The 11,883-nt window shown below is 43.5% G+C and overlaps 1 protein-coding gene across 5 annotated transcripts in view; it reads right to left on the reverse strand.

The window, feature by feature from the left end:
• Window positions 1–4,037: 4,037 nt before the first annotated feature.
• The window catches only part of celf6 (CUGBP Elav-like family member 6), a 116,697-nt gene continuing 108,851 nt past the window's right edge, over window positions 4,038–11,883 (reverse strand). For 2 of the 5 annotated variants that reach the window (XM_030766772.1, XM_030766769.1), the window contains 5 exons: window positions 11,286–11,435; window positions 10,565–10,627; window positions 9,998–10,078; window positions 8,008–8,151; window positions 4,038–4,165 (listed from right to left, as the gene is read on the reverse strand). In XM_030766772.1, coding sequence (XP_030622632.1) covers window positions 4,038–4,165; window positions 8,008–8,151; window positions 9,998–10,078; window positions 10,565–10,627; window positions 11,286–11,435 — 566 coding nt within the window. Of the gene's footprint in view, window positions 4,166–8,003; window positions 8,152–9,997; window positions 10,079–10,564; window positions 10,628–11,285; window positions 11,436–11,883 lie in introns of those variants that run through there. The other 3 variants (XM_030766773.1, XM_030766774.1, XM_030766770.1) reach the window with 3 other exon arrangements.

Genomic DNA, 11,883 nt, shown 5'->3' on the forward strand with positions numbered 1-11,883 from the left:
TCACGTTGTAATTGGTTAGCGTTGTCGTAAATAAATAAACGGAATTCTGTCGTCCTGTTAGGCAAACAAAACAATCACAGGGAGGTGCCTCGGAGTGGAGATGAGAATCGGGGGGGGGGGGGGGGGGGGGATCGCGGAGCGTCAACATTTGCCTCTGTGCTGTATTTGGATAGAAGAGATTTAATTGGCTCCTCAAACATTAGGTTATCGTAGAGATTATAAAACAAAAAAAAAGTTCTGTTATTCAAAGAGTAAAAGTGGTGTGATCAGTTTCTTCATAAAGGGGGGGAGAAGAACATCACTGGTGGAGAGTGAAAGAGAAAGAGAAAGACAGAAAGAGAAAGAGAGAGAGAGGGAAAGAGAAAAATTGAGAGAGACTGAAAATATTTATCCACACTCAATTTCACACGCAATAACTAAACAAATAAATAATCAAAACAGAAGACACATAAAGGCACAAAATACAACAGCAAAAAGGGTCAAATTCACATCAGAGAAACCAGTCAGCACAGCATGAGTACATATCAGAGCTACCAGCTACCAAGAAGGCAACGATTTACTGCACAGCTTACAAAAAAAACCAAACCAAACCAAACCAAAACAAAAGAAAAGAAAAACCAAATGATATAGATATAAATATAAAGATAGTGATTAAAAATAGAATACCATAAAGAGAAACGCACTGACGTCACGTCATGCAATGCAGTCACAGTCCGGGTCACATGACGTCATCCAAAAGCAAATGACACCATGATGTGGACTTACAGGTCTGGGAGGTCGGCCCCCACCAGCGTGGCGGGCTGGTTACTCAGGGCCACTGCCATCTGGAGTTATCATTGGCCCTGCCTGCCGAGCAGGTTGGATGGGTGAAAGGGAAGAAAAGAAGCAGTGGGATTTCTGTTTCCTCTTTTGGAACTATGATGTAATCAGGCCCCTCCCCCTTTTGTTCCAGCCTCTCTCAGCTTCTTTGGCTGGCAAATCAAACGAAGCTGGTTATTAACACCCTCCAAAATAAAATAAACCAAACCAAACCAAACCAAAAACAAAAACAACAGACAAAACCAGCTGGTTATTAACACCCTCCAAAATAAAATAAACCAAAAAACCAAAAACAAAACCAACAGACAAAACAGAAAAGGAAAATAAAAAAAGGCTTAGTAGAAGCCTAAAACGCTTGGCAGCAGGTTAAGACTGTCTGGACTTCTAACTGACAATGCAAAGTAAGCTTTGACTCTGAACATCTGCACTGACTCCTGCCTTTGAGTCTTTACATGTTTGTAGGATGAGGATGTTGTAGCTCTGTGCTGTGTGAGACACAACATAGAAGACAAAGACATATAAATTAATGTGCACTAAAAACAAAAAACATCTAGTTATTACATGAACCTCTACAGTGTGTACAAAAAAACATGAGTCATCATCTCTTTATCTGGATATGGGATTTGCCGCATCTGTTTCCCTTTAATCTGATTTGACCAGTTCAGGTCAGTGCTGGACATGATTACACTCTGGTGTGAAACTGGGTACTTTTCTCAGCTAAGCAACCATGACTTTAGTCTTTTACTTACTAAACAAGTGTTGATATAATCCCAGCGGTATTCTTTACCACAGAAAAGACACATTTCAGTGGATGTTTCAGCAGCATTGAAAGGGAGGCTTGACCCTTTGTGGGAGCCTGTCTGTAGCGGAAATCAGACTGCACAGTTGTGGCTCTTCTCACGCCTCTGGGCTACACTGTTTTATAAGCTATCACAGGCTTTTCTGCTCCTCTCCTGTCTACAGAAAAATACAAGCCTTTCAATTCCAGTCCTGTCTACAGAAAAAGAGCTTTTATGGAAGTGGTTTTGACTGTGACCAGACAAAGAGTCCTTTATTCCCTGTAAATAATTTATTACTCTGTCTTCATCCCACCATAAAAGTCTGGGTCTGTTTGATTAAAATTATACATATATTTTATACCTATGTTTTACTTTCTTAAATTGTAAACTGGGGATATACTTCAATCGAAATGTGTTTTTCTGAGTAACTATGAGTAATACACTTGAGTAATTAAGAGTGTAATTACACTGATTTCAGTAACAAAGTTTCTGTGATTAGAACAGCGCTGTCTTGCTCTGACCTTCACACTGTGGACATACAGAAGTGTATACACAGTCACAGAACACACATAGACAGGACTTAGTCAAAAGATGAAGATTACTGCGTAAACCTTTATTAAAAGAGCTGTGTAAACCTGTGTAGACATTTCTGTGTAAAACTGTATAAACAGACCTGTGTGACCCTGTACTAATATAAGTGTGTGAACCTGTATTAATATAACTGTGTAAACCTGTATTAATATAACTGTGTGAACCTGTATTAATATAAGTGTGTCAACCTGTATTAATATAACTGTGTAAACCTGTATTAATATAACTGTGTGAACCTGTATTAATATAAGTGTGTAACCCTGTATTAATATAAGTGTGTGAACCTGTATTAATATAAGTGTGTGAACCTGTATTAATATAAGTGTGTAACCCTGTATTAATATAAGTGTGTCAACCTGTATTAATATAACTGTGTGAACCTGTATTGATATAAGTGTGTAACCCTGTATTAATATAACTGTGTAAACCTGTATTAATATAACTGTGTGAACCTGTATTGATATAAGTGTGTAACCCTGTATTAATATAACTGTGTAAACCTGTATTAATATAAGTGTGTGAACCTGTATTAATATAACTGTGTGAACCTGTATTAATATAAGTGTGTAAACCTGTATTAATATAACTGTGTGAACCTGTATTAATATAACTCTGTGAACCTGTATTAATAGAAGTGTGTGAACCTGTATTAATATAAGTGTGTAAACCTGTATTAATATAAGTGTGAACCTGTATTAATATAACTCTGTGAACCTGTATTAATATAACTCTGTGAACCTGTATTAATATAACTGTGTGAACCTGTATTAATATAACTGTGTGAACCTGTATTAATATAAGTGTGAACCTGTATTAATATAACTCTGTGAACCTGTATTAATATAAGTGTGAACCTGTATTAATATAAGTGTGTGAACCTGTATTAATATAAGTGTGAACCTGTATTAATATAAGTGTGTAACCCTGTATTAATATAAGTGTGAACCTGTATTAATATAAGTGTGTGAACCTGTATTAATATAAGTGTGAACCTGTATTAATATAAGTGTGAACCTGTATTAATATAACTGTGTAAACCTGTATTAATATAACTCTGTGAACCTGTATTAACAGAAGCGTGAGTGGTGACCTGAGTGTCATCGCCGGCGTGTTTCCACAGTCATGCCTTTTATTTTTTTTATTGACGTGACTTACATACGTGTAATTTTTCACAGGACTTCAGAAATGTGTTGCTATCTTCATCTTTTGAGTAATCCTAATTTTGACCAATAATTCACGACCGAATTCTAATGGAATTTAAACAATTAATTTTAATTGTTGTTATTTAAATCATTTTTTAGTTACACTGTTGATCTAATGTAAATATTGCCCTTTCCCTGGACACAAAAACATAAAGACACACACGCACACACACACACACACACACACAATGAAACACTTAAAAACAGGAGGGACAAAACAGGAAAGACATAGACCACAAACAGGCTGACAGGAGAAAACACACACACACACACACACACACACACACCCCTCCTGCTGACATCTCTGAGGGGACTGTTTCAGTTTGAAATATGGTTGTCGGACTCTTGCCAAGCAGCCCACTGTGTGTGCTCTGTCTCCGGCGCTTTAAGAACAACCTTCTATTTGCTTTTCACCTCCTTCATCTCCCTCTCCCCTTACACCTCCTGCTCTCCTTTTCACCTCCCTCATCGCCCTCTCCGCTCACACAGCCTGCTCTGCTCCTCTCAGCTTCATTCTCTAATGTGAAACCTGCTTCACTTCCCTGCTGAACTCTGCTCCAGACTCAGCGTCATTTGGGCGTGTCTGTGGTGAAGATGCCACGTGACCCAGGGTCTGATCTTTACCTTGGTGTGGACGGCAGGAAGGTCAGTAAGGTCGGTTGGCGTCCTTTGGCCGCTTCAGCTGGACTTTGAGCCTTTTCATGCCGATCTGAAATCCATTCATTGCCTGAATAGCGGCCTGAGCACTGGATGGGTTATCAAAGCTGACAAAGCCTGAGAGAGAGAGAGAGAGAGAGGGAGAGAGAGAGGGAGAGAGAGAGAGAGAGAGAGGGAGAGAGAGAGAGAGAGAGGGAGGGAGAGAGAGAGAGAGAGAGAGAGAGAAGGAGAGAGAGAGAGAGAGGGAGGGAGAGAGAGAGAGAGAGAGAGAGAGAGAGAGGGGAGGGAGAGAGAGAGACAGAGAGAGGGAGAGGGAGAGAGAGATAGAGAGAGAGAGAGGGAGAGAGAGAGAGGGAGAGAGAGGGAGAGGGGGGGAGAGAGAGAGGGAGAGAGAGGGAGAGAGAGAGGGGGGGAGTGGGAGAGAGAGGGAGAGAGAGAGGTGTGAGAACACAGTGTACTCCACAACGATGGAGTGATGGCATCTTATATCAGACTGTTACTCTGCAGATACTATCACTGCACTAAAAAAAGATTAAAATACTGAGCACTGCACTAAAATAAGACTACAATAATGTTGACTGCAGAAACAGATGCCCACACTTATCAAAATGGACATGAAATTAACCCAAAACAACAGAAATGTCAGAGAATAACATGTCTCTGAGCTGAGCAGAGCGATGCCAAAATGTAGTTGAATGTCAGTGTGTGTGTGTGTGTGTGTGTGTGTGTGTTTATATGAGTATGTGTATGTGTATGAGTGTGTGTTTGTATGAATGCGTGTGTGTGTGTGTATGAGAGTGTGTTTGTATGAATGCGTGTGTGTGTGTGTATGAGTGTGTGTTTGTATGAATGCGTGTGTGTGTGTGTGAGTCTGCGTAGGTATGTGTCTACTGTGTGTATATGCGTGTGTGTGTGTGTCAAGAGGAGAGAGGCTGGTGCCTTTTTCAGGGTTAGATGTTAAGCATGCAAGGTGAGCTTTTCGGTGTCTGAGTTATGGCCCAGGTGTGGGGGCAGAGTGGGTCTGCATCTCCCTGCTGTGGGACTCCTGCCTCGGCTTATCACACACTGCCGTGATTGACGGCCGGAATTTTCCACTTGCCAGCTGATTCCATCACGCCGCTACAGGTCCAATTTAATTTGGGGGGAGAGGGCAGGCTTTTGTCAGCCCGGGAGAGATAAGAGTCTTGCTTTTACAAACCTTTTAAACAAACGGAGCAGGGAAAGGCCTGTCAAACAGCGACCAACCCTTCTCCTGCCGCTTGCATAAATCTCGCCCTTGCCTCCAAGTCCATCTCTGAAAGGTGATTGTCAGACGGAGTGAAAAAGGAAACTAAAAAAGGACGATTAAAGTCAGAGGGAGGAGGGGTGAGGCAGAGAGACACGAGTCCTTAAAAAAAAATGGAAATGAGTGAATTTTTTGACTGTTCTCTGTGTTTTACGAAACTCTGTCTCACAAACGCCACTTAATTTCTCACCAAGACGCCAAGTCATTTTCACGCTGTGGGCAAAAGTCATCCAATTTGCCTGTTTGCCCTGATAGGAGACACACAGTGGATCTTTGTAGAGCAGTCTGAAAGGAAACCAAAACAAAGGACGAGGGACTGTATTGTCTCAGTTCTGATTTAGACCCATTTATATTTGGTAGAAAATGTGTCTCTTGTCCGCGGGAGCTGAATAAGAAGGATGACAATGAGGTGGTTTAATTACTCAAAGAGGCCAAAGCCATTTTTTTCATCGCTCTTCACGTGACACGCTACTCCTCACATAACTCAGGAACTGGACGGACTGTTGAGAATGAGAAACGATGGAAACCAACAGCTGTGAAAAGTAATGACTTCAGGGTTTTTTTTTATGTTGTTTTCATCACTCTTATCATCCTAAACTGAGGGATTTGCAGCAGATCATGGTAAAGATGATGTATCAGTGGCTTTGATACTGGGGCAGTCGACTCCACAACCCCGCAGACGAGAGCCAAAGTCAGATAGAAGAGACAAGGGTCCACAGTCTGGTTCTGACTACCACTTTTCCTTAACGCGTCCTTAATCAGTACCACCACTTGCCTACAGCTCCTCCAGATCTACAGACTAGAAATGAGACTGGTCCATTTTTAGCAATTTTCTTTCCATTTTCTGAAAAAAAGGCACCTTTAACAAACATTAAAGCTAGAGGGGCTAATTTAATGTTGGGTGTATATATTGTGTGGGGGTGTATGGGGGTGGGGGGGTGTGCGTGTTTTGTGTGTGCGTGTGTGTGCGTGTATGTGTGTGGGTGCGTGTATGTGTGTGTGGGTGCGTGTGTGTGTGTGTGTTCTGAGGTCTTCAGAGGATCCTTTTAAATGAAACTTCCCTCTGCTGAACCCACTTAGAGAGAGAAGCTTTGATCTGTCTTAAATGTCAATATTGTGTGAATAATCACTGTGGAATAAAATAATACCGCATCCCCACAAGGCCCCCTGGCTTTGGTCTAACACGTTCGAATCAAAGCAAAGTGTCTGGAGCTTCATTCTGAATGTCAGGGCTCAAAAAAGACAGATCTGTGCGGATTACTGCTCATAAAACACGCGTTTACCTTCCCAACCCTCTCCGATCGGAGCGGTCTGGGGTCACTCGCAGGACACGCACCCCAACGGAAAAGCACGCACCATCCTTAACCGGCGTCTTTGCGTTTTTCCCCAACAGTAAGCAGCAAGCTAGTAATATGGCCCAAAACGTGTTAAAACCACGCTAACGTAACAGTGTTTTTATTTTCTCTTCTTCGCTTGCTGATGCACGCGGCCTATGAAAGTGCCTGTTCAGTACATGCAGGTGTGAGTGTCTTTCTGCACACACACTCTGAGCGGCTGGTTTCTGATTAAATTACACATTCTGTCATGTTTCCCCCGCTCTCTTCTTTTTCTGCTGGAGGAAACTAATGATTTACCTCAGTTCTGGCACGGTGCAGTTCTTCTCTCTAATTCGTTAATGTTTTCTGCAAAAGCCTGTGGGCTCAGACCAAAAAAAGAATGTCTAAAAAAAAAAAAGGGCTGCATTATTGCATGTCAGCCAAGATCTTAATGAATAGATACCAAAATAAACCCTGAGACCACTGGGTCGGCTAAATTGAACGTCTCTATCAAATGATTTTCTCCTCCCTTCGAAAAAAAAAAAAAAAAAAAAGGTTTTTTGCGTTTCATATCTGCCGTTTCGGAGCAGATGGATCTTACGCACGGGCTCCAAACAGAAGAGTCCGGGCAGGCACCAGACTTTAGAACGCCTCCCTGGAGCCTCTATGCTAAGGTGTTGTTGTCTGTCTGAAAAACTAGCTGGGAGCGGGCGCCCACGCAACACGTTCTCTTATCTCTTTAGCGGCAGACGTTACACCTTCCACCTGTGCATTCAGAGCTCCAGTTCTATGGTATGAATAGCCCTGGATTTGCTCGATGACAGAGCCAGGTTCCAGGAGGTGTGGAGATAAAGGAGCTTTGAGCAATAATCTGCATTAGCTAGAGTTAATGGCGTTAACGATTTTCGGTTTCGGCTTTGCTGAGGCCCATAGATCTTGGAAGTTTGTTGCGGATCGGGAGGATGGGGCCAGCGTTCAGACACAGAAGTTGGAAGGTGACGGTTTGGAGACTTTGAGGTTACCAGAGGCGGAGGACAGGCTTGGGCCCTCACAGACAGAAGAGGCCCGGAGGACAGTGTTGGCCAGAAGCCCTCAGTGCCAAACATCTCATAAGCATTCACTGATGAGCTGGAGCTGAAGAGGACAGCGTGCATCACCTCCCCGCTCACTCAGACGTGACGCCGCTTCCGACGCTTTAACTGCAGCTCGATTAGGCCGGACACGGGGAACAAAGGAAACGAATCAGCGCTACCCGAGCCGAGGCCCCAGGATTTTTTACCCGATTCGGACCTCTCCTCCGGGGCTCCCCTCCGTGCCGTACGTACCGCGGACGAGACAGGAAGGAGCTCCGTACTCACCGAAACACTTGCTCTGATTGGTGGCCCGATCCACAAAGACTTTGGCGGAGATGACGTTGCCGAAGGGAAGGAACATTTGCATTAGCTCCGTGTCTCCAAACTCCTGGGGCAGATGATAAATGAACAGATTACAACCCTCGGGCCCTGTGGGGGGTGGGGGGGGGGGGTGGAGAGAGGAAAGACGTGGATGAACAAAGGACAGATCCACAGAACAAAAGGAGGCACGAAGAAAACATTTAACCCAATTATTTCCTGTCAGGGTGACTGGCTTCCTGTTTCTGCTCGGGGAACTGACTGTGCTGTGCAGGGTGCAGCTAACGACTGTGAGCGGTTTAACCTCCGAGTCAGAGCCAGGCAGCACGGTTCTCTCTCTCAGAGAGCTGCTCGCACGACTCGATAAAAGACAAAAGAAGTGTGAGAACCGTTTGCGGTCGTGTCGTGTCCTTTTACCTGAAGGAAGGTGAACTCAGGTTAGGGTAGCTGTGAATTTTGAACTAGCTTGTTTGTGTGTTGTTAGTTTGTCGCTAACAAGCTAACAAACTAATAGCGACAAAAATTTGAGATTTTGACGAGTGACAAAGATTTTTGAGGAAATGGGCCAGAGATAATCACTAGAAAGCACATTCTTTAGCTGTGGCACTAAATAGAGGAAGAAATTCTCTTGTTCCTTCAGGAGGAGAGTGAAGCTTTCTATGAAATCAGCAGTGAAAGGCCAAATTTTAATAAACATCGCTTTTGATGGCAGTAACTCTCTAGGAGACAGGCTCTTGACTGGACATCCACAAAATGATCCTTCAATTTCCACTGTCAAACACATCAAACCCTGACTCCTACAGTCCAACATTTTATTGTTCTTTTTACTTTCATAATCTATATCGAGCCCTGCAAGGACTGGTGACCTGTCCAGGGGGTTTCCGTGCTCTTTCCCAATGAGCACTGGGATAGGCTCCAGCACCCTGCGACCCAAATTGGGATAAGTGGCTTTGAAAATGAATGAATGAATAAATGAACGAATTTATGTTGAACTCTCTTTCACGTTTCTTCTCCTTATGCACTTCTTTATTTTTGTTTTTTACAGAACAACGGTTTCAGTTCCTACTCATTTTACAAACAGACGACCATCTCTCTGCTCTGAACTGCAGAGTTAAAAGCCCGTTTCTGAAGACCACATGGAGTAGTGGCCATTTGCCACAAAGTTCTCTTGGCCCATTGAACAGAAGAATCTGTTCTAGCCATAAAATACAGCGTAGGCACAATGAAAGAGCTCCATTGGGATTTTTTGACAATGCCCGGCCACTAGTTGGCGATGCAGAGCAGAGAGCTGGTGGTGTTGTGATGCTCATGTGAGAAAATGTCTTTTTGGTCCATTGGACACATTACGCGTTGTTTTTATGATTTTATGGGTGAATTATCTGCGCTGAACTGCTGTAAGAGAGCGACTGCTATAACACTTAAGCTTTTATGAAGACACTCGCTAAGATCTATAAATGCACGATGGAATGTTTTTATCACGTCTCCCTTTTTAGTTAGCACAGTTTCCACCTCCACAAAAAAACAAAACTAAACGAAAAAAACCCTTGATTTGGATAAAAACAGTGTGTCTAGTGTGCCTAGTGTTTTGAAAACTAAGTAAAGTATTCAAATTTTCTGTTATGTAATGACATTCCATCACAGAATAAACACACAACGACCGCATGCCTGTGAAAGACTGACAAGAAACATCAAGTCACGGTAAAAAACATTTGTTTTCAAGAACCTCGAGAAAATGAATCCAAATTCGCATATCCAAATTTTGGAACATTTTGTCCCTCAAACTATGAATACTGAATATCTCTGCGTGTTCATTTAAATGTTCTCGTATTAAATATAGCCCATTTTTTTCCCACATCTCCCAAGCAGCTGTCTTCCCCTGTTAATTCAAAGCTCTCCGCGTACAGACGGAACATGGCAATTAGCACCTTTTATCTGCGCTGGGCGCGGCTGCGCTTACCTTCTCGCTGTTGCTGGGGAATGATGGCTGGTTGCTGTGGGAACGCTTGACTGATTGGAGCATAGGCGGCAGGGTAGGCTGCTGTTGCAAAGACAGGCCGAGAAAGGGAGACTCACATCAGCGTTCCCGAACATGACAAAACATCTTTAACTATCATTCTGTTGCTCTTGTTCTGAAGGCTCCTGCCTATTTAAATTGCATTAGGGGCACATAACTGGCCTTATTTTCTTATATGGTAAACATGACTGTTTGAAATGGACATGTAGAGCATTAGGAGATAAAGCACACATGTCAGAGAATACTCTGGATTTGGTCTGTTTTTTTGTTTTTTTAATTCTTTCAGTACCACTGAATCGTTGAGAGATATGGGGAGGCATGGAGATCATTTAGGATCCCGATGTCAAATAACCTATTCCCACAGAGAGAGACAGCGAGAGAGAGGAAGAGAGAAAGATAGATACATACATACAGAGACAGAGAGAGAGAAAGAGAGGAAGAAAGAAAGATAGATAAATACATACAGAGATAGAGAGAGAAAGGGTGAATGACAGAGAAACGACAGAGCACCTGCATAGTGCTGCACACCCGCATAGGCTTGCTGGAGTGGGTCTGTCACTGTCGGGCTCTGTGCTGTAGAGAGAGAGAGAGAGAGAGAGAGAGGAAGAGAATGAGAGAGAGGGAGAGAGAGCGAGGGAGAGAGAGAGAGAGAGAGAGAGAGAGAGAGAGAGAGAGAGAGAGGAAGAAGAAGCAGAAGAAGAGGCAGATGAGACCCAGTGAGGAGAGAATGAGAGAGCATGAGGAGGAGAGAGTAGAGGATCAGGGCTCTGACTTCTCCGTCTGTCCCTGAATGTCGACATCAAATATTAATAGCAAGCAAAACAAAACACTTTACAGTTCATTATCACTGCAGGTGCCTCATGACTGCAGAAATGCAGTGTGTGTGTGTGTGTGTGTGTGTGAGAGATATTTGTGAAATATCTAAACTTCACTCCTCACAGAGGTGATGCTCTCACATTTCAGAACTTAAGCCTGATCAAAAGAGTTGATTTTTTGACAGCTCTCATGTCTGACTTATGCTTTTTTATGTCTCAGTTAATGAGCCAAAAATGACTTTTATTGCTCTTCCTAAGAAAACGTTCTCACCTCTGTGAAAGTTTAACATTTGGTTCTCTCTTCATAAAAGACAGGTAAAGTGTAGAGCAATTCACGAACTTCACTCAGTACAAACTGAACTTGGACCTGGACACACCCAGTCTTTCCTAAAGCTCGCACGTTATTGGACACTTACCTGGGTAAGGGTGAATCCCATTGGTGTAAATGGGCTCTGAGGCGGGCTGGCCGTTGCTCTGGGGAGGCAGGGCACTGAAGCCGTTCACCCCGATGGGCGCTGCGATGCTGGGCACTGCCGTGGCACTGATGCCCGGGGGTGTGCTGGTGCCTGCCGCCAACACACACACACACACACACACACACACACACACACACACACACACACACACACACACAGACACACACACACACAGACACACACACATAAACACACACATACACATACACACACACAAAAACCCATCATCTAACCTATGCTGAGCAAAGCAGTGATCATTCTTCCAATCTTTCAGATGTTGACTGTCATCTGACTGGACACAGCCCTAATGTGTACACCCCCCCCCCCCCCTCCCCGCCCCTAAAAAAAAAAAAAGGTCTCAGGTTTGTCACCTTGCCACTGCCCTCGCGTGCCTACAGCTTATTTCTGGTCTCCCCCTGGCAGTGAAGGGCATTTAAGTCATGTAGGATTAAATCTGTTAGATGCAGCCTCCGTGCACCGGTGTGCCTGGGCAGATTACGGATGCAGGACAGTGCAGAGAAGAACTCTGTTTAATACA

Source organism: Chanos chanos, chromosome 2, assembly GCF_902362185.1.
Source record: "Chanos chanos chromosome 2, fChaCha1.1, whole genome shotgun sequence".
In the NCBI taxonomy this organism is placed as follows: Eukaryota; Metazoa; Chordata; class Actinopteri; order Gonorynchiformes; family Chanidae; genus Chanos; species Chanos chanos.